Source organism: Solanum verrucosum, unplaced genomic scaffold (assembly GCF_900185275.1).
Source record: "Solanum verrucosum unplaced genomic scaffold, falcon-dt-bn FXZP01000207.1, whole genome shotgun sequence".
Classification (NCBI taxonomy): Eukaryota; Viridiplantae; Streptophyta; class Magnoliopsida; order Solanales; family Solanaceae; genus Solanum; species Solanum verrucosum.
Genome location: NW_026019996.1, coordinates 3,105,780 through 3,132,405, shown reverse-complemented (window position 1 = coordinate 3,132,405; position 26,626 = coordinate 3,105,780). Strand labels below are relative to the sequence as shown.

At 36.5% G+C, this 26,626-nt stretch overlaps 1 protein-coding gene and 1 pseudogene across 1 annotated transcript; one reads left to right on the top strand and one right to left on the bottom strand.

Moving 5' to 3' along the window:
• Window positions 1-15,716: 15,716 nt before the first annotated feature.
• On the bottom strand, window positions 15,717-17,036 carry LOC125819327 (uncharacterized; annotated as a pseudogene).
• Window positions 17,037-19,794: 2,758 nt separating this feature from the next.
• On the top strand, window positions 19,795-22,182 carry LOC125819325 (uncharacterized). The gene has a single exon (XM_049498780.1). The coding sequence runs from the start codon at window positions 19,795-19,797 to the stop codon at window positions 22,180-22,182; it is 2,388 nt and encodes a 795-aa protein (XP_049354737.1).
• Window positions 22,183-26,626: the final 4,444 nt, after the last annotated feature.

The window sequence follows — 26,626 nt, the reverse complement described above, 5'->3', positions numbered from 1 at the left end:
GTTTCGTATCATGTTTGTTTTGATTGTTAATTACTTAAATTTTATTGTATCGTATCGTTTAAATCCAGCATTAGTTAATGACAAAAAGTCTCATTTTGTGTAACGATCAATCAGGTGTGATCGTGTCATTACCTTAATATTTTCTTCTCATTTTGTCTTTACTTATTATTTAATAATCTTATTTTTGTGGTAGATTTATTATTCCAATTGTTGATGTGTGACAATTTATAAACAATACAATCCATTGAAACATTGTATTAATTAAAAAAATATACTAACACAATACAATATATTATAAAACAATATGTAATATTCCTTTTTTTTAAAACAGAAGTATGATTATTTTTTTGTCAATTTTTTAATCAAATTGTAATTACTTGTTATGATTACATACCGCGTGAATTGCACGGATTATATAGAAAATCTTCTTCCCTTTGTTAATAGTGTGAAGCCAAAACGGGTCAAACCAAGATAGTTTAGCCTAAAAAGGAAACAATTTACGTATACATCTACAAATCAATACAATAAAGTAAAATCTTGGAGGAATAGCTTGCTACTCCCCATACTCTAATTTACATGACATATTTTTCTTTTAATTAGTTCCAAAACAAAAATGTTATATTTCCATAATTATAAATAATTTAATTCTAAAATTATCATTTTCCCATGATTTATAGTTCGTATCTAAGATTTGTTTTAGAACGACAATTTAAAAAAAATATTTTTTCTTAAAATTTTATGTCAAATCAAATAGTGTCACATGAATTAAGACGGAGAAGTAAGCTAGAAATGGAATTTGCTCTTCTCCCTTTCTTATTGTCTCTATTTTCTCAACTTCTTACTAAGACGGTTGACATATGTCTCATTTTAAAATGAATGGTACAAATTATATTAACCAAATCAAGGATCTTAAGTCTTAACTATTGTTAATGTAATAGATATTTTGTTATGTTTCTCCCAAAAGATTTGGCAATCAACGAGTTTAGAAAATGAATTAATTAGAACTTTTATATGTAGAGTATGCTTTCAACTCCCTTAAATCTTTTTATCATTGAATTAAAACATTTCATGCTACTCAATTTACAAAACTTTTCTTATTAATTTTGTTTATTGGTATGTGTGATTGTTCCCAAAATATCATATGTTTAGTGATTTCAATTCAATTATTGTGAGTTGGCGAAGCAATCTACCAGTAATCATTTAAAATTTATTAAATATAAATTTATAAAATGATTTGAATTATATTAAATTCATAAATATATTAGTCCAAATAAATGTCATGGATTAATATAATTGGGCTAATTATTTAAGTCCAATAAATATGAATTTAATTGATTTGGGCTACAATAGATGAGCCCAATTTGTTAAGCCCAAATTCATCTTATCCTAGAGGCCCCATTTTGGTGCCACGTGGGCAAATGACGTGGCATGCCAAGTCAAGCAAGAAGCCAATAGGATCATGACATGTGTCAAAGATGACAAACCCGCTCCATAAAGCCCATATGTCATGTCACTTAAATTTGATTGGCCGAAGGAATCCTATTCCAATCGCAACTCCTCTATTCTAAAACTATAAATAGGGGTCCTCATAATTCAGAAAAGGGATAGAAAATTCTAAAACAAGAAGCTAGAGAAAATTCGTGGTACAAACACCATAAAATTCTATATAAAGCTACAAGTTTAAGAATTCAAGCATTCAAGTTCAAGAACGATCAAGACAAGACCATCAGATTCAAGAACAAGCTCGAAACCCTTGAATTCAAGCAAAAGTCAAGATCAAGCTTTAAAGCCCTTGAATTTATATTTGAAAAGACGAATTCAGAGGAATCATAGAGATTGTAACACTCGCACTTTGAAATAATAAATACGATTGTTGCTATAATTTTCCGTTCTTGATTATTATTTTCTCGACGCAAATTTTATTGTCTACAAATTCTTGCACGCCCAGTGGGACAATCTCTACCTCTCATCTCAACTTTTCAAGCATCAAACAACATCGAGATAACTTCCATGAAGAACAACTCTCGATCAACTGCCTCTAAGGCCACTAGCTCCAAGTTCTCTATTGAAGTTGAAGACATTTTTTATGTTACTTTTGGAAGTTTTGGAGCTGTTACGAGAAACAAAGCGGCTACACTAGGACAACAAACACTGCAAGTGTCGTCCGCATCAACTCCTATTTTTGGGTCTTCGACTCCAAAAAGAACAAGTTCCTCCATAAATGCTTTGGAAGGAGGAAGCAGTATTGTTGAAAAGATCAAGGAGACATTGGCTCTACTTGAGCAATCTGGTTCGAAAAATTCTACCACAAGGGAGAACTATGATTCAACTAATGAATCATCTCCACATGCATCGCGTAACGTGAGTTCGCTGAAGATTAACTTACGCGACAATCCATGCTACTCTCCTACATCTCCAATGATCATGCAAACGATGGTAACTGTTGCTTCCTCTCCTGAGGAACAACTCGCAAATCTGACAAAGTTGGTTGAAGGCTTGACAAAACATGTACAACACCGAAAATCTCGAATTGATAAGTTGATAGATAGGATAGAAAGACTTTTAGATGGAGAAGCGAGTCATGATCCTGGAAAGTGTGTTGAAGTTCAAGAGATTGGAGATACTGCGAAGAAAGCACCGCTTGTTAATGAGATGCCAATTTCTTCTGAAGGAATGATCCCACTTGATCGTTTGAAAGAGTTTTTTGAAGGCACTATCAAAGATAAGTATGAAGTCTCCACCAAGTCTTCTCACATGTATGCCAAGCCATACATTGTGAGAATTGATAATTTCAAAATGTCTGCTGGCTATCAACCTCCCAAATTTCAACAATTTGAGGGTAAAAGAAATCCAAAACAACATGTTGCACACTTTGTGGAGACATGTAATAATGCTGGAACTGTCACGACTCGATTTCTCAAATCATGATGGAACCTACTATGCCCTACCAGTAGGTAAGCCAACTTGTAACCCAGAACATCAAGCAATGAGCGAAAGGGAGAAACTAGCGAAAACAATAATCTAAACAAGGAACACAAGACGGAAGCAAACCAAAATAAATATATATATAAAAATCCCTCCCAGAACCTGGAAGTCACTAGTACAAAGCTATCTAATAAAGAGTACAAGTCCCAAAAGTGAACCACAACAAAGTGTGTCTCAAAGGCAACAAGACTAGCTAAAACGAAAGAAGGAGACAAGACAAACCCAAAACGCCAAGTGCTCGCCCTCGTCTCCTAATCACAGCTGCAAAAGAAGGCTGGAAGTACTCACCGCTGGTAACTGGTAACTGGTACTGGGACCTGCATCACGAAATAGATGTAGAGCGTAGCATGAGTACCAATACAACAGGTATTCAGTAGGCATCACAGGCCGACTGAGCAAAAAGGGTAAAAACAATAATAAAGGATAGAATCTAGACACAGAGAGGTCAAAGCGGATATGAAAAGAAAGCACACGAGCATACCAGAAACAAACTAAGTACAACTAAACTAAACCTAACTGGACCCCCATAAGCCTAGAAGGTATACTTGTGCGCAAGTTTAAGTAAAACCTGAACAAACCCCCATAAATCCGACAGGTACACAGAATAGCTAAGTCTACTGAGAAAGAAGGAAATCGGGCTCCCAGCCCAAAGTAACCAAGATAATCCATCAGACTCCACCCAACCCAGCTAGAAAGAGTGGACTTAGGGGACACCCAACCAAACAGTCCACTCCTAGCCTAACTAGAAAGATGGACCCGTGAGTGATGTAGATATCACAAGTCGTCCTCCCATGCAGTCAGCTCCCAGCCCAGCTAGAAAGAGCGACCAGGGGACACCTAGCCAACAGCACACTCCCAATCCAGCCAGAAAGAGAGGCTCGGGGGCGATCGCCGATATCACCAAGTCTACCCAGCCAGCGATATGCTCCCAGCCCAGCAAGAAAGAACGACCCCGGGGGTGATGGTATCTCCAATAGGATCCAATCCAACAACAACTACCGTGGAATGTCGTCCACTCTAAGAAATCACAAAAAAGGCTCCAAGCCTATACTATCTCAATCCCACACCTTTAGTGATGCACCAAACCTTCGAGAACGCGTCGAAACTAGAGGAAGAAGATACAGAAGTACACCAAGCAGCTATAATGCCTAATATAAGCCTCAAACTATCAGACTCAAGTCTACTACTCCAGTATACAAGGATCTAAGTCATCCGAACGACGTCGGCAGAAAGTCAAGGCTATCCAGCCCACTCGGGTCACAAGTCTAAGGCAATGCTAGCCTAACCTAGACTAAGGACATCATGCTTACGGTTAAGGATGAACAAGACATACAACACATAACATACAAGCATATAATATCATTTAGCACATAAGAATGCAACTCTACTAAATTGGTTAACATGATACTATACCCGAAATATGGTCAATCGATCATAACATGAGGTATCTAATCAAAGTAAGGTAGGTAACTGGTACCCACCCCCAATTCGCTCCAATCGACATGATTTTACACAATTAAGCTCAATCTAAAAGAAAGGAAGTCCTAGCCTACCTTAAGGCCGACCGCGCGCTCCAAATTACTTTACCGGAGCTTTTCCTTCCCCAACGACCCTTGAACGTTGTCACCTATCAAATATAGGATCACAACATTAATACGGTTGTTTAGACACCAAAATCACAACAAACGGAGACGGGTCAATTTTGGAGTCAAAATGGAAATCGTGGGACCTGCACCAAACTGTCTGTATTTAACTCCGTCAAGATACCCTAAACAATACCCCAAACTTGTGTTCCAAAATGGAACACAATTCGAGGCCCAAAACACAGCAAAAACCAACAAGTAAGAAAGCCACACTTTAACCAACTTAAAAGGAAACAACAACAGTCTAAACTCGGAATTAACGAGAATCAAAAAATTCCCAGCACTACTTGAGTACTCTACGACGTAGCCACGATAATTTCCAACACGTGAGACTTCGAATCACCAAAAACCGAGCTAAAATGAGTGAGATATGACCAAAACAAGAATGCCAAAAACAAAAGCTCAAAAAAGGGTACAACAGTCTGGTTTATCTCAAAATTACCTCGAACTACGTGCACTCCACAACTTTCGAACACTCTACAGCGAAGCCACCGAAAATACAAAGCTCCAGCATTTCAAATCGCCTAATTCGGTTGAGAGATGAGAGAGTTACGAGGGTTTTAAGTTTGGAAAAGTTTGCTGATATATCTGCATTTATAGCAGATTTTTCTGCAATTTTTCCCAAAACTTAAAAACTCCGATGGGGTGCTCCGAACTCGTTTGGAACCCCGTGCACACAAACGAGATATGAAACCATACCAAATTCCATATTCCGGACTCAATGGTACAGTCAAAATTTCCATACGAGGTCATGTTAACAAAAAGTGGGTCCCACACCTAAATGTCATTTTAAGTCAAAAACCACAAAAGGGCTCGAAAAAATATCTGAAACCTCGGGACACAAAAGAAGGGTCAAGCTAGACCAAACTTGACATTCTGGAGCTAACCGTAATGACGAAATTCTCATCCAAGCGCGTTTACTCAGAATGTTGACTAAAGTCAAACTTAGGCTAAAGCTTAAAGTTAAAACGCCTAATCGCACCGACTCACACTGAAAACCTCGGGAGTCTGTCGACCATGCTACTAGCCTAAGATGACCCTTCCGGAGCTGATGGAATCGTTAGAATTGGATTCTGATGCCATCTTCTTGAACTTTTGATCGAAAACGATCATTCAAGGTTCATAAGCTCTAAAAACACTAAAACTCGCACAAAAGTCAAACAAACGACCAGGTGACCGAACTGTCAATCCAAGCAAGTCATAAACAACTTGGGGTCGCTGTAGGAACTCTCTAAATGACACACTGAAGGTAAAACACAGAAATGACCAAGAGGGTCATTACAATATCCATTACTAAAACAACTTGTCACGACCCAATTTCTCGAGTCATGATGACACCTACTATGCCCTACCAATTGGTAAGTCAACCCGTAACCCAGAACATCAAGCAATGAGCGAAATGACAGAAACTAGCGAAAATAATAATCTAAACAAGGACAACAAGGAGGAAGCAAACCAAAATAAATATATATAGAAATCCCTCCCAGAACCTGGAAGTCACTAGTACAAAGCTATCTAATAAAGAGTACAAGTCCCAAAAGTGAACCACAACTAAGCGTGTCTCAAAGGCAACAAGACTAGCTAAAATGAAAGAAGAAGACAAGGCAAACCCAAAATGCCAAGTGCTCACCCTCGTCTCCGAATCACAGCTGCAAAAGAAGGCTGGAAGTACTCACCGCTGGTAACTGGTACTGGGACCTGCATCACGAAATAGATGAATAACGTAGCAAGAGTACCAAAACAACATGTGTTCAGTAGGCATCACAGGCCGACTGAGAAAAAAGGGTAAAAGCAATAAGAAATGATAGAATCTAGACACAGAGAGGTCAAAGCGGATAGGTACACTCATGCGCAAGTTTAAGTAAAACCTGAACGAATCCCCATAAGCCTGACAGGTACACATAATAGCTAAGTCTACTGAGAAAGAAGGAAACCGGGCTCCCAACCAAAGTAACCAATATAATCCATCAGACTCCACCCAGCCAGCAGTGCACTCCCAGCCCAGCTAGAAAGAGGGACCCGTGAGTGAGGTAGATATCGCGAGTCGTCCTACCATGCAGTCAGCTCCCATCCCAACTAGAAAGAGAGGCCCGAGAGTGATCGCTGATATCACCGAGTTTACCCAACCAGCGATACGCTCCCAGCCCAGCTAGAAAGAACGACCCCGTGGGTGATGGTATCTCCAATAGGATCCAATCCAACAACAACCACCGTGGAATGCCGTCCACTATAAGAAATCACAAAAAAGGCTCCAAGCCTACACTATCTCAATCCCACACCTTTAGTGATGCACCAAACCTTCGAGAGCGCGTCGAAACTAGAGAGAGAAGATATAGAAGTGCACTAAGCAGCTATAATGCCTAATCTAAGGCTCAAACTATCAGACTTAAGTCTGCTACTCCAGTCTACAAGGATCTAAGTCATCCGAACGACGTCGGCAGAAAGTCAAGGCTATCCAGCCCACTCGGGTCATAAGTCTAAGGCAATGCTAGCTTAACCTAGACTAATGACATCATGCTTAAGATTAAGGATGAACAAGGCATACAACACATAGCATACAAGCATATAATATCATTTAGTACATAAGCATGCAACTCTACTAAACCGGTTAACATGATACTATACCCGAAATATGGCCAATCAATCCTAATATAAGGTATCTAATCAAAGCAAGGTAGGAAACTGGTACCCACCCCCAATTCGCTCCAATCGACATGCTTTTACACAATTAAAAGAAAGGAAGTCGTAGCCTACCTTAACGCCGATCGCGCGTGCTCCAAATCACTTTACCGGAGCTTTTCCTTCCTGAACGACCCTTAAATGATGTCACTCTATCAAATATAGGATCACAACGTTAGTTCGGTCGTTTAGACACCAAAATCACAACAAACGAAAATGGGTCAATTTTGAAGTCAAAACGGGAATCATGGGACCCGCACCAAACTGTCTGTATTTGACTCCGTTAAGATACCCTAAACAGTACCCCAAACTTGTGTTCCAAAATGGAACACAATTCGAGGCCCAATATACAACAAAAACCAACAAGCAAGAAAACCACACTTAACCAACTTAAAAGAAAACAACAGCAGTCTAAACTCAAAATTAACGAGAATAAAAAAATGCCCAACACTATTTGAACACTTCAAAAAAGGGTACAATAGTGAGGCTTATCGTAAAATTACCTTGAACTACGTGCACTCAACAACTTCCGAATACTCTACAGAGAAGCCATCGAAAATACGAAGCTCCCGCACTTCGAATCGCCTAATTCAGTTGAGAGATGAGAGAGTTACGAGGGTTTTAAGTTTGGAAAAGTTTGCTGATATATCTGCATTTATAGCAGATTTGTCTGCAATTTTTCCCAAAATTTAAAAACTCAGACGGGGTGCTCCAAACTCGTTCGGAACCCCGTGCACGCAAATGAGATATGCAACTATACAAAATTCAATATTCCGGACTCAATGGTATAGTCAAAATTTCAATACGAGGTCATCTTGACAAAAAGTGGGTCTTACACCTAAATGTCATTTTAAGTCAAAAACCACAAAAGGGATCAGAAAAATATCGGAAATCTTGGGACACAAAAAAAGGATCAAACTAGACCAAACTCGACATTATGGAACTAACCGCACTGACGAAATTCATATCCGAGCGCGTTTACTCAGAATCTTGACTAAAGTCAAACGTAGGCTAAAACTTAAAGTTAAAATGGCTAATCGCACCGACTCACACTGAAAACCTCAGGAGTCATGCTAACCATGCTACTAGCCTAAAATAACCCTTTTGAAGTTGATGAAATCATTAGAATTGGATTATAATGTCATCTTTTTGAACTTTTATCGAGAACGATCGTTCAAGGTTCATAAACTCCAAAAACAGTGAAACTCACACAAAAGTCAAATGAACGACCAGGTGACCGAATTGTCAGTCCCAGCAAGTCATAAACGACTTGGGTTCGCTACAGGAATGCTCTAAATGACACACCGAAGGCAAAACACAGAAATGACCAGGTGGGTCATTACAGGAACCTATGGAGACCATCTCGTCAAACAGTTTGTCCGCTCTTTCAAAGGAAATGCCTTTGATTGGTACACAGATCTCAAACCTAATTCTATTGATAGTTGGAGCAATTAGAGCACGAATTTCTCAATCGTTTCTATAGCACAAGGCGTACGGTGAGCATGGTAGAACTCACAAATACTCGCCAAAGGAAGGATGAACCAGTTATAGATTTCATAAATTGATGGAGGAACGCGAGCTTAAATTGCAAGGATAGGTTTAATGAAGCTTCTGCAATCGAAATGTGTATTCAAGGAATGCACTAGGAGCTTCTTTACATCTTACAAGGAATAAAACCAAAATCCTTTGAAGATATAGCTACTCGCGCTCATGATATGGAGTTAAGCATGTCCTCTGCTGGAAAGATATGACGTATGTCCAAGACCCTCGCAAAGGAAGCGAAAAGCAGGAACCCAAGAGATGGAGTAAATTTGTGCCTAGAAATGACAATAAAGAATCCATGAATGTTAATGTGTCACCTGCGAAGATCACTACGAATGAGGGCATGAAGCAAAATGTGAGAACGACTTTCCAAGCACGTTCAAATCAAAAGTCGACATTAAGGGAGATGCAAGGAAAAAATATCCCTTCTTGGATTCTGACGTTTCTGAGATTTTTGATGAGTAGCTCGAGTTAAAGCTCATTGACTTGCTAAAGATGAAGCGACCCGATGAAGCTGGAAAAGCTGATGACCCAAATTATTGCAAGTATCATAGACTTATGAATCATCCTTTCGAAAAATGTTTTGTCTTCAAGGATAGAGTGATGCGATTAGTTAACAAAAAGAAAATTGTCCTTGATGATGAGAAGGCTAGTTCTAACCAGATCTCTATCATGTTTGGCTCACTCGATCCGGTCTAAATATATATCTCTGAAAATCATGAAGAAGAGTCATTGGAGCAGGAAGTTGATATAGATAGTGACAAAGGTTGGATTCTTGTAACTAGGCAAAGACGCAACAAGTCAAGCTTACGAAAAAAATCATCCGAGCAACCAATTAGAGGGAAAATGGGAAGAAATTGGAGAAGTAAAAATCAATCAAGCGCCCAAAGAGGGCAAAGGTAGAAGTGCATCACTACCAAAATCCCCGACGCCCTGTGACTCTAGAGGAATTCTTACCAAGTTCGTTCAACATAAAGTCCACTCAAGACAATGTCGAGGCATCATGTTTCAATGCTGATAAAGCAGAAACAATGAAGGTGCCTCCTACTAACAAAGAAGGAACAACGAGTGAATCCTCACCAAAAGTGTCTCCTTGTGATAATGAAAAGGCAACAAGGGAAATCCCGTTAATGATGTCTCATTCACCTTCTGAAACACCTATTGAACCTTCTTCCCAAGAAGCACATGCATGTGATACAAAAATCACATTTACAGCTAATAATCTTCTATTCGGTGAAATACTACACAATCGTCCTTTATATATAGCGGGTGACGTGTTAGAGAAGAAGATAAATAGAATCTTAATAGATAAAGGATCTGGAGTCAACATTATGCCTATCCACATATTGAAGAAACTCGGCATCACGACTAGAGAACTTAGTAAAAGTCGTCTGTTGATACAAGGATTTAATCAAGGGGGCAGAGGTTCATAGGCTCTATTAAATTAGAGATCCACATGGAAGATTTGCGATCAAGCGCATGGATGCATGTGATCGATGCAAAGACGTCATACAATATATTACTTGGAAGACCTTGGGTACATGAGAATAGAATTGTCTCATCTTCTTACTATCAATGTTTGAAGTATCTTGAAGGCGGGATTGAAAGGAAGATAGTTGCAAATGATAATCCTTTCACTGAAGTTGAGACACACTTTGCCGATGCAAAATTCTATTTGAAAAGTTATGTTGTTAAAGGGGCCAAATCTAATGATGTAAAACCAATCATGTCCGATAAGGTCATAAGCAAAAGAATTGATGCGGCAGTCGAAAAGGTAAACGTTGACACTAAAGAACTTTGTCCCATTCTTAATGAAGGGAAGATCATGTCTTCGAAGAAGAAGATGACTTCTAGACTTTGCTATGTTCCAAAAGTGAAGAAAGAAGAAGGTCAATCATATAACCTTCAAGAAAATGTATTGAGAGGGCTGACCCTTCCTATCAGACGGATTGATACAGTAAACTTGTCTTCAAAGCTGCCAGAAAAGTCAATCTCTCAAAATCAAGTGCGAGATGTGGCGCTCCCTACAAAACGCACAAGAGAAGGTTTTGATCTCAATGCTTACAAGTTATTTGTGAAGACTGGATACAACCCTAATGAACCATCAATGTTAGGAAAACTTGCATCAGAAAATACAACTAGGCAAGCACGTGAAGGCCTAGGCTATAGCCAACCGCCGCCAATTCGCATTTCCATAAGAAGGGGAAGCAACAACCATATAACTTTTGAAGATGATGTCTCTACTCCAAACAAAAAGCCTTCCGTCTTTGATCGACTTGGAGAATCGACTGCAAGAACTTCTGTGTTTGAGAGGTTAGGTCCATTGAAGAAAAAAAAGAATCTAAGAAGTTATTTAAAAGTTACAACGCCTCCTTCACATTTTGTTCGAAAGAATTTCAAAGGTTTGATTCCTTCTAAAATGAGGCGACGAGTGGAACTTGTAGTTTCATGTAAAGATGAACTCAAGGCAAAGGTTCACACTGTGGTTTACACCAAGGAGCGCGAGGAAAATAAAGAAAGTGTATGCTCCTCAAATCATGTTACAATCCAAAATGAGTACGATTATTTGCCTCAAATGAAGATTGATGAAGAGTTAGAAGATATTGTCTGGTATTGTCATATATCTGTAAATGACAATGATCCTTTAGAAGATGGAGATGTTGGAGATGCTCCACCGGAACTTGAAGAAGGAGTAAAAACCACAATAGATCCTTTGAAAGAAGTTAACCTTGGCACTGATGAAGACCCAAGGCCAACTTACTTGAGTGCCTTTCTAGAAGTTGATAAAGAAATCGCTTATATGAATATACTCAAAGAATATAGGGATGTCTTCTCTAGTAGTTATAAAGAAATGTCTGGATTGAATACTAAAGTAGCGGTCCATCAGTTAGCAGTCAAAAATGGTTATTATCATGTTAAGCAAGCTCAAAGACGCTTTAGGCCAGACTTGCTTCCATTGATAGAAAATGAAGTTAACAAACTCATTAAGGCAAGCTCTATTCGTGAGGTCAAATATCCTACATGGATTTCAAGTATTGTTCCTGTAAGAAAGAAGAATGGTCAAATTCGAGTATGTGTTGACGTTAGAGATCTAAATAATGCATGCCCTAAAGATGAGTTTCCTCTTCCCATTCCGGAGCTGATGATTGATACCACCACTGGTTATGAGGCGATGTCGTTCATGGACAGCTATAATCAAATCTGCATGGCTCCAAAGGTTGAAGAACTCACCGTATTTCACACACCTAAGGGTATTTATTGCTATAAAGTGATGTCATTTGGTTTAAAGAATGCTGGTGCCACATATCAAAGGGCTATGCAAAATATATTTGATGGCTTGCTTCATAAAAATGTTGATTGTTATGTTGATGACTTGGTGGTAAAGTCGAGAAAGAGGTGATTATTTGAAAGACTTAAGAATGATGTTTGAGTTGCTCCGAAGATATCAACTAAAGATGAATCATTGAAATGTTCCTTCGGAGTTACTTCTGGCAAGTTCTTTGGCTTTATTGTGAGACATCGAGGAATTGAAATTGATCAAGCCAAATTTGATGCAATATTGAAGATGCCTGAGCCTTGAAATATTCACGAGTTAAAAAGTCTCCAAGGAAAGTTAGCCTACTTGAGGAGATTTATCTCAAATCTAGGGGGAAGATGCCAACCATTCGGTCATCTCATGAAGAAAGGTGCTCATTTTAATTGGGATCAAACATGTAGCGATGCCTTTAAAAGTATCAAATCGTATCTAGCGAAACCTCCAATTTTAGCAGCCCATATACCTGGAAAGCCATTAATACTCTACATTGCGGCACAAGAAAGGTCTGTAGGAGCCCTGCTAGCTCAAGAGAATAGTGACGACAAAGAAAACGCTCTTTATTACTTAAGTAGAACGATGACGCCGAATGAGCGAAACTATTCGCCAATTCAAAAGTTGTGCTTGGAACTTGTCTTCTCAATTCAAAAGATGAAGCATTACTTTCAAGCACATGTTATCCACCTCATTTCTAGAGCAAATCCTATCAAGTTTATTATGTCAAAACATGTCCTTAGTGACCGACTAGCAAGATGGTACCTCCAATTCCAACAGTTTGAGATTGTGTACATCCCTCAGAAAGCTGTGAAGGGACAAGCATTAGCGGATTTCGTGGCAGACCATTCGATACCTTATGATTGGGAGTTAACTGATGATCTTCCTGATGAAGATGCGATGTCTATTGAAATTCAACCTCCTTGGAAAATGTATTTTGATGGGGCTGCACATTGTGGCGGAGCTGGCGCTGGCGTAGTGTTAATCACTTCGCAAGAAGAAATTCTACCATTCTCCTTTACTTTGAAGCAATGTTGCTCTAATAATGTCGCTAAATACCAAGCGTTGATACTTGGACTTGAGATGTCGTCGACATGAAGCAATTATACTTACAAGTCTTTGGTGACTCTCAGTTGGTGATCAACCAACTCTTGGGAAGTTATGAGGTGAAGAAGCCCGAATTGCGTCCTTATCATAACTATGCTCAAAAGTTGATCTGATGGCTTGGAGATGTAACCCTTCAACATGTGCGTAGAGCGGAAAATAAAAAAGTCGATGCATTGGCTGCCCTGGCTTCAACGCTAACCCTTCCTGATCAAACACAAGTTACTATTTGTCAAAGATAGATAGTACCACCGCAAAATGAGGAAGAATATATAGAAAATGAGCTTGAGCATCTCATTGTCGTTTCTGAAGCCGTAAAAGAAGATTATAGACAACCCATTATTGACTACATGTGCTATGGGATACTTCCAGAAAATCCAAGGAGAAAGATTGACATTCGTCGTCGTGCACCTCACTTACTTTACTACAAGAACACATTATATAGAAGATCATTTGAGGGTGTACTACGACGATGTTTGGGAGATAAAGAAGCAATTCAAGCTCTGCAAGAAGCACACTCAAGAGTATGTGGATCACATCAATCTGGACCGAAACTCCACTTTCACATAAAAAGGATGGGGTATTATTGGCCAACCATGGTGAAGGATTGCTTAGATTATGCTCGGAGGTGCGATGCTTGTAAATTTCATGCAAATTTCATACATTTTCCGCCTGAAGTATTACACCCAACTATCGCATCTTAGCCATTTGACGCTTGGGGATTGGATGATGTGGGACCACTACCAATATCTTCTGGTGGACACTTGTACATCTTGGCTGCAACAAATTACTTCTCAAAATGGGTTGAAGTCGTTGCTCTTAAAGAAGTGAAGAAAGAGAATGTTGCAAACTTTATCCGAGTGAACATCATCTATCGCTTTGGCATCCCTCGCTACATAATAACGGACAATGGCAAGCCATTTGGTAACAAGTTAATAAACAAAATTTGTGATCTTTTTGGCTTCAAGCAGTGTAAATCTTCTATGTATCATGGTGCCGCTAATGGTCTTGCTAAAGCATTCAATAAGACTCTATGCAACCTCCTGAAGAAAGTTGTCCCCAAGTCCAAACGGGATTGGCATGAAAGAATGGAAGAAGCTTTGTGGGCATATAGGACAACATACCGCACACCAACTCAAGCAACACCATATTCACTTGCTTTCGGAGTTGAAGCACTCCTGCCACTCGAGCGTCAAATACCTTCCTTAAGACTTGCTAATCAAGAAGGGCTCACTGAAGAAGAAAATGCTCAACTGCGTCTTGCTAAGTTAGAAGCACTTGACGAAAAGAGGCTAGAAGCCCAATAAAACCTTGAATGTTATCAAGCTCGTCTATCTCGTGCTTTCAATAAGAAAGTTCGCTTGAGGTGTTTCCAAGTTGGAGACCAAGTTCTCGCAATAAGAAGACCCATCATTACTTCGTACAAGTCTGGGGGCAAATTTACCTCAAAGTGGGATGGACCGTATGTTGTACAAGAAGCATATTCACATGGTGCTTACAAGCTTATTGATGCAGATGGCGTAAGGATCGGTCCTATTAATGCAAAATTCCTAAAGAGGTACTACCCTTGAAGTAAGATGATGCTCCTTAAGGTACGAGCCTAAACTGCATGTCACTCTTGGCCTGCAAGAATATAAACTGTGTACGGCACAATAAAAAAAAAATAATAAAAAATCACTCAATCCCCCAGAACTACGTTGTGACTTGATCATTTTCACTGAGGTACGTAGGCGCTTAGAATATATTCTAAGTTCAGTTGCATGAGTGTCAAAAAACCATATGTTCCCACTTAATATGTCACATGACAGTCAAAGCGATAAGTATTTTGTTTTATCTTTTGTCTCATCAAACTTTAGACTTGTACGAAGTATTGATTGGCCAATAGATGGGGGCAAACCCTTATAAAATATGAGCTTCTTTGATAGTAAGCTTGAAGTCTTTAAATTCAAACAAGTATGCAAGCTTGAAGTCTTCAAACCCTTCATGTATACAAGTTGAATTCTTCAAATCCTACAAAATAATAAGATAAGTCCTACAAGTTTGCATGTTAGACTATTAAATCAACCAAGCTGCAAGTCAATGTCTTTCAATTCTATGAATTTACAAGTTAAGGCCCTAAAACTTGTTGCAAATTGAAGAATTAAATTCCACAAAATTCATAATTCAAGTTTGAATGTGCAAACTTAAAAATGTCGAACTTGTACTATATTCATTCTTATTGGAATGCAAAATATGGAATGCCTTTGAATTACTAAAAACTTGCAATCAAGAATTAAAAAGCAAATTCAAATTGGATTATGCAATAAAAATGCATGATATAAAAAAAGAGAGGAAGAACTTCATTACTATAAAATTGTCTAGAACATCAATCAAATGCTAAAGAAAACAAAAAAAAAGGGAAACACAAAGAAAAAGCCTAATCTAAGCGTAACTTATAGTTAGTCAAATCTTAACGACTAGCCTCCAAGCACTCTTTTCTGTTCCAAATGAATTGAATGTTCAAGCGTTAATAAACTCATATTTTCATACGAGGATATCTCATCTTCTGTAGCTAAAATCTTGGCATGAATCTCCTCAACATTCTTTTTAGCAGCTTCTAAAACAACTTCAAGTCCCTCTCGCTCTCCTTGTAAAGTTGCTAGCTTCCGCTTAGCCTTCTTTAGTGATTTCTTGATAGAAGAAACATGTTTTGGCTTCTCACCCTCTTCTACTTTGAACAATTCGAGACGTTCTTTGGCATTGGAAAGCAACTCCATCTTCTTATTTTCATGCGCCTTGTCAACAAAATTAGAATGTTCTTGATCATAAGAAGTAGCATGATCAAAAAGAGAATCTACCAAGCTCTTCAATGGTGAAAGATCTAACAAATTCATCTCACTCATCTCCTTGAAAATCTCAAAAATATCATCTTTGTAAGATGAAATATTGTCTAGAGAAGTTCTGGAAAGTTTTCCATAAATCTCTTCCCAAAGACCCAAGATGTACTTCCTTTTGTGGTTGAACACAACACCTTTTCCTTTGAAGACAAACATAGCTCCATTACTCTTTGGAAGAACTCGAGAAAGCTCATTTGAATTAGGTGTCAACCCTTTTAAAGTTTGGGCACGAGAAGTAGATGAAGTTTTTTGCTCTTGCTCAATATTTGAAATTGATTTTGCCTTAGGTCTTGATATTGCAATAGACTCATCGCTAACTTGTGGCCTTTCATGTGGCGATCCTAGTGGATGTCCGGCAGCGTTAACCTACAAGTGAAAAGGGTGGGTTAGCAAAATCATGTTATTCAAAAAAAAAAAAAAAAAGGAAACCTTGTCACTCTGAATCGTCATTGATCTTGAAGGACTATCGACACTTTGAACTTCTACGACTCTTAAATCAACAACTTCAGCCTCGGATGGTTCAACCATTTGCCTCTTCCAACATTGATCCTTGCTAGTTTTGCTTGTTTCTTAAAGGGCTCGTTTACTAGAGAAGAGAAATTGGGGACATTTCTCTTTATCAGTATAAGTATGAACTACTTCTTTCTTAGATACCTTAGAGGAGTTAAGCTTCTTACTTTGATGTTGGGGAGCAAGTGGTGTCTTGACTTTTGAAAGTGTCTTCTCGATATCTTGACTTTTGTCTTATAAATGGTAACAAATTCTGACCCAGCTCTCCACCATAACATCCAAATTATCCTCAAGAACCATTCCATAGGATCTCTCCCGCCAAGATGAATATTGGGTAGTATAAAGATTCTTTGTGGAAGTTATCGCAGGAGGAAATGTCGTTTTAGACATAGTTGCACGTGATATGCAAATGCGCTAATATCTAAGGCCTTCATCGAGCGACTCAGCACGAATATCATTTTCTAAATAGTCAGGAATATCTTGATGAAAACCAAATTGACAACTAAATCGGTGTGGACTATATGGCTCAATGACAAATAAACCTCCCCTCCTTAATGGAAGATAATTAAAACGAAGGCTCATAAAAAAAGCCTCAAGTTAGTGATCTTCAAGGCGGGGACATTAAACACATCCCTTCACACCTTATGCTTAAGTATTCGGAACCTTGTAACGCCTTGAGAGTAGTATTTTTTTCAAGGCGGGGACGTTAAACACATTATTCTAGTAAAGCCTTAAGTTGGTTAAGTATTCGGGACCTTGTAACACCTTGAGAGTAGTATTTTTTTCAAGGCAGGGACGTTAAACACAATATTCTAGTAAAGCCTTAAGTTGGTTAAGTATTCGGGACCTTGTAACGCCTTGAGAGTAGTATTTTTTTCAAGGCGGGGACGTTAAACACATTATTCTAGTAAAGCCTTAAGTTGGTTAAGTATTCGGGACCTTGTAACACCTTGAGAGTAGTATTTTTTTCAAGGCAGGGACGTTAAACACAATATTCTAGTAAAGCCTCAAGTTGGTTAAGTATTCGAGACCTTGTAACGCCTTGAGAGTAGTATTTTTTTTCAAGGCGGGGACATTAAACACAGTATTCTAGTAAAGCCTCAAGTTGGTTAAGTATTCGGGACCTTGTAACGCCTTGAGAGTAGTATTTTTTTTCAAGGCGGGGACGTTAAACACAATATTCTAGTAAAGCCTCAAGTTGGTTAAGTATTCGGGACCTTGTAACGCCTTGAGAGTAGTATTTTTTCAAGGCGGGGACGTTAAACACAGTATTCTAGTAAAACCTCAAGTTGGTGATCTTCCAGGCAGAGACGTTAAACACATCCCTTCACACCTTATGCTTAAGTATTCAGGACCTTGTAACGCCTTGAGAGTAGTATTTTTTTTCAAGACGGGGACGTTAAACACAATATTCTGGTAAAGCCTCAAGTTAGTATCTTCAAGGCGGAGACGTTAAACACATCCCTTCACACCTCAAGATCAAACTCTTGTGTTGTGATAAAGCTATCCATTATTTAGCCTTCGCAAAATACAAATATTGTTTATGTTTGTCTCTGAAAAGAAAGACAAAAAAAAGAGAGTATAAAATAAATAAATAAATTACCTTAGCACAAGAATCTCTCTGTTGAGAAGATGGATCTCACGATCTCTGAATGTGTTCAGAGAATATGGAGATGTGAGGGCTATTTATAAATTTCAAAAATAGGGGTTTAACTCCTAGTGGAATAAGAATTGAGACTCCAATTAGTATCCAATACAAATTTGAATCCTAATAGAATTCAAAAATATTATTTGTATAGGAACTGTGGGAGAATATATATTCCACACTAAGTATGACTCTAATTTTTTTTTTAGATGTTATTAATGACGGTGGAAGAATCCTTATTTTATATCAATTACAACTCTTCTCTTTTCTGCTAAAATTCCTAAGGAAGAATGTTATTATGGCTGTAAACAGGGGCGGACCCACGTAGTCAATTTTTGGTGCTCGAGCACCCATTGACTCCGGAAAAAAAATGTATATATATATATATAGAAAATATGATAAATACGTTATTAAAGAAAAATAAGCACCCATAGAACAATAGCAGTCGTGGGTGCGCTGGTTAACAACTGAAAAATAACGCGCGCGAAGCATGTGGGCGAGGGTTCGAATCCCGTCAGCCCCATTCTTTTTTTTTTTACTTTTTCCAGCGAATTTTGCACCTTTTTTTTTACTTTTCCTTTTTTTAATTAAGGGCTTATTTTACTCCGAATTTTGTACTTGTTTTGACTTTTCCTATTCTTAATTAGTTTAGGGTGACTAACTTTTTCTTTCTTTTTTATTTTTAACTTCTTTTTTTTTTTGGTCTAAATTCGGAGCTCAAAGCTCCTTTTTATTTAAATAATTCTGTACAAAAATTGGACCAAACAAGCCCAAATAAAAAGGAAACAAAGAAAAGGACAGAACAAGAACGTCTGGACTCTGGGCCCTTTCCATTTTTTCTATGCTTTAAAACATTTTCCACTATCCACTTTTATGAGATTTTTTTCTTTTAACAAAACAAGGAAATCACTCTTCTTCTTCTTCTTGTTTCAAAGAAAGAGCAGCCAGCCCAACAACAAACTTCAAGCTTTTTTCTTTTCAAAATCAAAATACAAAAGCAAGGTAATAAGATTTGAATTTTGATGTTTGATTAAAGTTAGATAATGAAAAAAAAAAGGGTTAGGGAAATTAGGTTTTGAGATTTGCATTGCTTATGGCTAGTACTCTTTAAGTCTTAATTCTTAAAATAGATTCCACATACTTTTTTTGTAACTTGATAAATAGATTTAGACTTTAGAGTCTCACATATTTAGTGTTTTGTGATTAAAAATATATTTTTTGAATACTTTTGAAATAAATTTTTTTCTTACCAACTTACTTGATTCAAAAATTAAATTTTAGGATGTATACAAATAACAAATTGTGCAATTGAAAATTTTGTGCTCATTGACTCAGATATTGCTAATTATTGCTTGTGGTGTTGAAAGATCAAATAGATATATTAATTGATGTTTGGGTTGTTGATAGAAAGTTATAGATTTCAATAAAAATTAATTGAATTATGTGAATTAATTCTATGATAAAATTGATTTTTTTTGCAGAAATTTATCTTTGTAAATTGAGATGGATAAGTATGTCACAAGATCGAAAATTGGGCATCCAAGTTCTAGCTCTACTCATCCATCTACCACTTCAACCATAGCTCCGAAAATTCAAAGGAAAACATTTATTTCAGATGTTGATTTAGAATCTCTTGAAGCTGATCCGGGAATTAGAAAGCCCATTGCAGAATATAATCCTAATATACGTGATGATATTAGGAGATATTATATTCTTAAAAAGCCTTGCCAACCTAAGGATCATAACTTTCCTAAAACTAAGTTTGGAAAGGAAATGCGACAATTTTTTTCTGATTGGTTTAATGGTCGTAAGTGGTTGGAGTATAGCATAACAAAAGATGCTGCATTTTGTTTGTGTTGCTACTTGTTTAAAAATGAATGTGAAAGTTGTGAATATGTGGTTGATGCTGCTTTCACAAAGACTGGCTATAGGGCTTGGAATAAAGCTACTGAAAGATTTAGAGCTCATGTTGGAGATATAAATAGCATCCACAACAAGTGTTTCAACAAGATGCTTGATTTGATGAATCAATCACAGTCAATACGCACTTCCTTTGATAAAAAGTCCAAGAAAGAAAAAAGTGAGTCTCGGCGTCGCTTGAGTTCTTCAGTTGATGTGAAAAGATTTCTCTTGAAATTAGGATTATCATTCCGTGGACATGATGAGAGTCGATCTTCTTCAAATAGAGGTATTTTTCTTGAACTTTCGCAATGGTATGGAGATATTAATGAAGATGTTGGAAGCATTATTTTAGAAAAAGCTCCAAAAAATGAAATGATGTGTTCTCCAAGTATTCAAAAGGATATTGTTAATTCTTGTGCTAAGGAAACAATCAAATCTATTCTTGAAGATTTAGATGGGGATTATTTTGGGATACTAGTCGATGAATCAAAGGATGTATCACACAAGGAGCAAATGACACTTGTTTTGAGATATGTTAACAAAGAAGGAGAAGTGATAGAGCGATTTGTTGGTATTATTCATGTTAGTGATACATCTGCTTGTTCATTAAAGGAAGCAATATATTCTTTTCTTTCAGATCACTCATTAAGTCCATCCCAAATACGTGGGCAAGGTTATGATGGAGCTAGCAATATGCAAGGACATCTAAATAGTCTTAAAACTTTGATTTTGAATGAGACTCCATCGGCATATTGCATTCACTGTTTTGCCCACCAATTGCAGTTAACACTAGTGGCTCTTGCAAAGAAGGATTCAAATGTAGATGACTTGTTTTGCTTAGTTACTAATGTGTTAAATATTGTTGGAGCATCTTTTAAGCGCAGGGATTTACTTCGGAAACACCAAGCTGAACAGTTAGAGGAGTTGCTTATATCAGGGGAAGTGCATACTGGGCGAGGATTAAATCAAGAAAGTGGGCTTCAGCGGCCAGGTGATACTCGTTGGGGTTCTCATTATAGAACATTAGATAATCTTATTGTTCTATTTCCATCAGTTATTCATGTGCTTGAATTTACTGGATGCGAGTGTCCAAACTATACTGATAGACTTCTTGCTAAAACTCTTGTGGATGCGATTAAGAAATATGATTTTGCCTTTATGCTGCACTTGATGTGGAAAGTTCTTATGATGACAAATGAATTGAACTCCTCATTACAAAGGATGAATCAAAATATTGTCAATGCTATGGGATTTCTTGCTCTTACAAAGCAAAGATTACAAAATATGAGGGATAATGAATTCGAATCATTAATGGATGATGTCTCTTCTTTTTGTGATAAACATGATATAGTCATTCCGGAGATGGATGCTAGCTACTTTCCTGGGAAGTCAAAGCGTAAAGCTCTTGATGTTACATATTCTCATCATTTACGTGTTGAAATATTTTATGTTGTTATTGATTTGCATCTTCAAGAGCTTAATAATCGTTTTGATGTTGTGAGTACTGACTTACTTCTCGGTATGGCTAGTTTGAATCCAGTTAATTCATTTGGTAGTTTTGATAAGGGCAAGATAATGAGGTTGGCTGAATATTATATGAATAAGTTTGACATCAACAAGCTTCGGGATCTCAATTTTCAGCTTGATAGCTTTATAGTTTATGTTCGTGGTTCTGACAAAAGGTTCTTCAACTTGAAGGGAATTAGTGATCTTGCTAAAGTATTGGTCAAGTCAGATTTGCATCAAATTTGGCCACTTGTTTATTTGCTTATCAAGTTGACTCTCATTCTTCCCATTGCTACTGCTTCTGTGGAACGAGCTTTCTCATCAATGAAGTACATTAAAAATGAACTTCGTAATATTATTGGTGATGAATTTTTGAATGGTTGTTTAGTTTGCTATGTAGAGCGTAAGATATTCGCAAATGTAAGCAATGATGCTATTATTTATCGTTTTCAACATATGAAAAGTCGTCGAGCACAATTATGACTTTAAGACTAGAAGTCTCTTTTTGTAATGATAATATTACTAGTAGGTCATTGTGACTTATAACTAGTGGTTGTTTTTTATGATGATAATATTAATCGTTGTTTTATTTTTTTTACTTTTTTTTATTAAAGAGTTTGAGTTAGTATACGCTTACACTATGTGATTGCTAACATGTTTATGTTAAAGGAAGTGAGCACCCATAACCTTTAAATCCTGGATCCGCCACTGGTTGTAAAAGATTTTTTTTTTTAAAAAAAGAAACGGATAGAACCCTTTTCCGTGTCACAATTGAATTGTTAATTGGTAAAACAGGCATCCAATTGCCCATATTGGCTAAGGATGGTTAGAAGTTGGCAGAATATGACATTGGAATGCCATTTTTCCACTCCAATCACGTTGGAGTATATACACTAAAAATAATGGTGTATAATTATCGTGTAATTAATACTTCAAGCCTAGTTTTCAAAAGATAAAATATTTGACAAGACTTGAAGCAGGGGGCATTTGTAATCATTTAAAATTTATTAAATATAAGTTTATAAAATGATTTGAATTATATTAAATTCATAAATGTATTAGTCCAAATAAATGTCATGGATTAATATAATTTGGCTAATTATTTAAGTCCAATAAATATGAATTTAATTGATTTGGGCTAAAATAGATGAGCCCAATTTGTTAAACCCAAATTCATCTTATCCTAGAGGCCCATTTTGATGTCACGTGGGTAAATGACGTGGCATGCCAAGTCAAGCAAGAAGCCAATAGGATCATGACATGTGTCAAAGATGACAAGCCCGCTCCATAAAGCCCATATGTCATGTCACTTAAATTTGATTGGTCGAAGGGAATCATGTTCCAATCGCAACTCCTATATTCTAAAACTATAAATATGGGTCCTCATAATTCAGAAAAGGGACAGAAAATTCTCAAACAAGAAGCTAGAGAAAATTCATGGTATAAACGCCATAAAATTCTATATAAAGCTACAAGTTTAAGAATTCAAGCATTCAAGTTCAAGAACGATCAAGATCAAGACCATCAGATTCAAGAACAAGCTCGAAGCCCTTGAATTCAAGCAAAAGTCAAGATCAAGATAAAGTTCAAAGTTCAAATTCATCGAAGATTCAAGATCAAGCTTTAAAGCCCTTGAATTTATATTTGAAAAGGCGAATTCAGAGGAATCATAGAGATCGTAACACTCGTACTTTGAAATAATAAATACGATTGTTGCTATAATTTTCCGTTCTTGATTATTGTTTTCTCGACGCGAATTTTATTGTCTACACTACCTTTTGAATTTCTTGAGCAATACTCCATCTAATTTATATTAAGTGAAGTCTTTAGATTTTTTTTCATAGTTCAAAATGAGTAAATTATTCTAAATTTAAGAAGACTGTTGAGATTTTTTTCTTATATTTATCCTCTATTTAATGAGGTTCTTAACTACAATACACTTTTACAAGAATAATTTGAAACTAATCGAAAAGATAATAGTGAAAAGTAACCTTTAATTTTTTTTCCTTGCATTTTTTTTCTTAAGAGACGTAACATAGCCCAATAATTCACTTACTCTATGGACTAGAGAGAGTGCTACTTGATATATTGAGAAAATTGAATAAATGACATATTTAAGACTTGATACTATCAGTCCTAACATGATTCTTAAATTTTCAAGTTGTAACATTAGAATCTTAATAATCCCTAACAAATTTCATATCTTAAAAAAAAGAGAAAATAAGAATTTAATTAATAATGTATGTAATAATCATTTATATTTGTCATAAATTAAACTCTAACTAACAGGATATTGCATTCCTTAATTCTCTCCTAATCAGTTTCTTTTTCTTATTGTTACCCAAATTATCAAAAATTTAAATTTTCAATCATTTTCTTTGTTGTTCATCGGGAGAGGATATGTACATAACTCATCAGGTGCCTTATCGCGGTCTAAGTGTCAGATTTAAATTGTGACATTGTTTCTCTTTTGAAGGTATATATTGAGGAACCACTTTTAATTTATTTTGTGATAACTAGTATATATATGTCACTTCTTCTTTTCTTTAGATGAGAATTGACCTACGAGTTAGTTCTATTTAGTTGTATATTGTCATGATCCAAAAATGAGTGTGATAAGACTCGTCTTATCCCACCAAGCCTAAAATCAAAACATAGCGATAGAAATGCAGAAAGTAAACTATTAATACTATAAATGCAGATAACTTAGTCAAAGTCATAAAACCCCTAAAATTTGATTGTCACGTGTACAAGCCACAATGTATTACAACTGAATTGAAAGAAGTACAAGTTTCAATGTCTTTGTTTCTAGGATAGAACAAGAACGTACATAAATAAGGAACAAGATGGTTTACCGAGGTGACAAACAACTACCTCTCAAGTCTCCACAGAAAAGCCTTAGATATAAGATAGAAGAAGAGCAATCACACGAATTCGGGCTCGGAACCTACACAAGTGTAGAAGTAAGGAGTAAGTACCAACAACACGGTTCTCAGCAAGTAACCCACTAAATAAGGTAAAAATAGCTAGAAAACAAGAACTTATTTCATCTCAACCGAACCGTCACAATTACAACCTACATAGAAATCAACCCAATCTAACAATTCATATTTTCAAGTAGCACACACTTCAACAACAATACCTTACGGTTATTGATCAACAACAATTAAGTATCCAATTCAACAATCAAAGTTTACCAACAATTTTCACTCCACATAGTGTTTCAACAATAACACATCAATATCATGATATTGCTTTTTTCATTAACCCCATCGTTATCATTAAGGTTAATCAATTTGAGCGATTAACCCATCACCTTACTCCCCAACACATACAACAAAGAGAGTTCAAGATTTCACAAGCTTTAACAAGGTTTAGAAGTTCACTTGCCTTGAGAAAATCACACAATCACTCTGGAACTTGAGCTTTCCCCCTTTCTTTGAGTCTCCAAATCAATGTAATCTAATCAAATAAGTAACCACAATAAGATTTCAAAACTAATAACATCTATATCAATGATTTTGAGAATCAAGACAAATTGACCCAAAAACCCATTTCCAAAAATGAGAGATAATTCTAGAAATTTGTATAAAATCACATTAAGCAAAGGTTTTGAAATTCAATGGTGAAAATCTCATTGAAAAATGAGTTAAAATCATGCTCAAAACTTGAATTTACTTAAAACACAAATTCATCAGAAAACCTTCCAATAGTCGGGTCTGAAACCCCGACTCGAATCTAAAATATTTCTTGAAAATATCTTACCCATGCTTAGGGAAGTTAAGATATGAAATTTCATTAAAAAAAAAAAGTGGAGTTAAAATCGACCTTGAAATCCTTAATTTATCAAATTTTAATTTTACCGAGGAAAAACTCAAATTCTTAAGCTTATTCGCGGTTACTATGACGAAAATAATTGATGAATCACCAAGTTTATGCAAAAATCAGTTTACTCAAAACATAAGGATCCTAAATATACATTTTTCATTAAAACTGAGTCCAAATCGATAAAACCTTAATTTCTCCAAAGAAGTACACAAATAAGGAAAGAAGACCAAATGAAGAAATCATGAGAAAAATGTCAAAATGAGGATTGGACACTAACCCCTATATTAAATCGAAAAGAGTGCCGCAAGAATCACTCCATTTCGAGCTCTAGAACTCCCAATATGCTCAAATTACCAAATGAACACAGTTTGAAATTAAATACATGTACAATGGTATTTTTACGAGCGCACCAGCAACTTAAAATTTAACTAAAAGGGTTGTAACTTCCTCACACGATAGAGAAATGATCCAATTCTTTTTTCTAAACGTCTTAAATAATTATACGGATCTGCTCGTTTAATCGAAATTCAGTTTAGTGCTTGTTTTTCCAGTCAAATATCATTTTTATCGGTAAACATTTATTTCATGTATCACGATAAAAGTCCAATCTCAGCTTAGTGAAAATGCACCAAACTTTGCAGATTAGCCTTATAATTCATGCTCAAAATTTTGGAAGTTTCAGAATAATTTTTCGATCTTTGTAACTAATAACTAATGTTTTAGTTGACACAAATTGCTGAAACAACATCACGACACCCAAAAAGCTTAGGAACTTACCCAAAACTCATCCAGAACTTTCCGAACACAAACCAAATATGCTTCTAGCTTGGAAATAATATTTCGGACTCAATAAAATCATCAAAACACCCAAACAAGGTCACTTGTTGAACAAAATCAACTTTAACTTAAGAATCTCCAAACTTTCAAATAAGGACACGAGACTCACCCAAAAGCTTCGGGAACTGAACCAAGCCTTCAACTAGATGATAAATTTAGCATGGGTTCTTTAGAAGGTTCTCTTGTGAACTTTTTTATATGTATAAATTTTAGGATAAATTACCTATATACCCACCTTTATTTTCTATAATTTTCATTATTC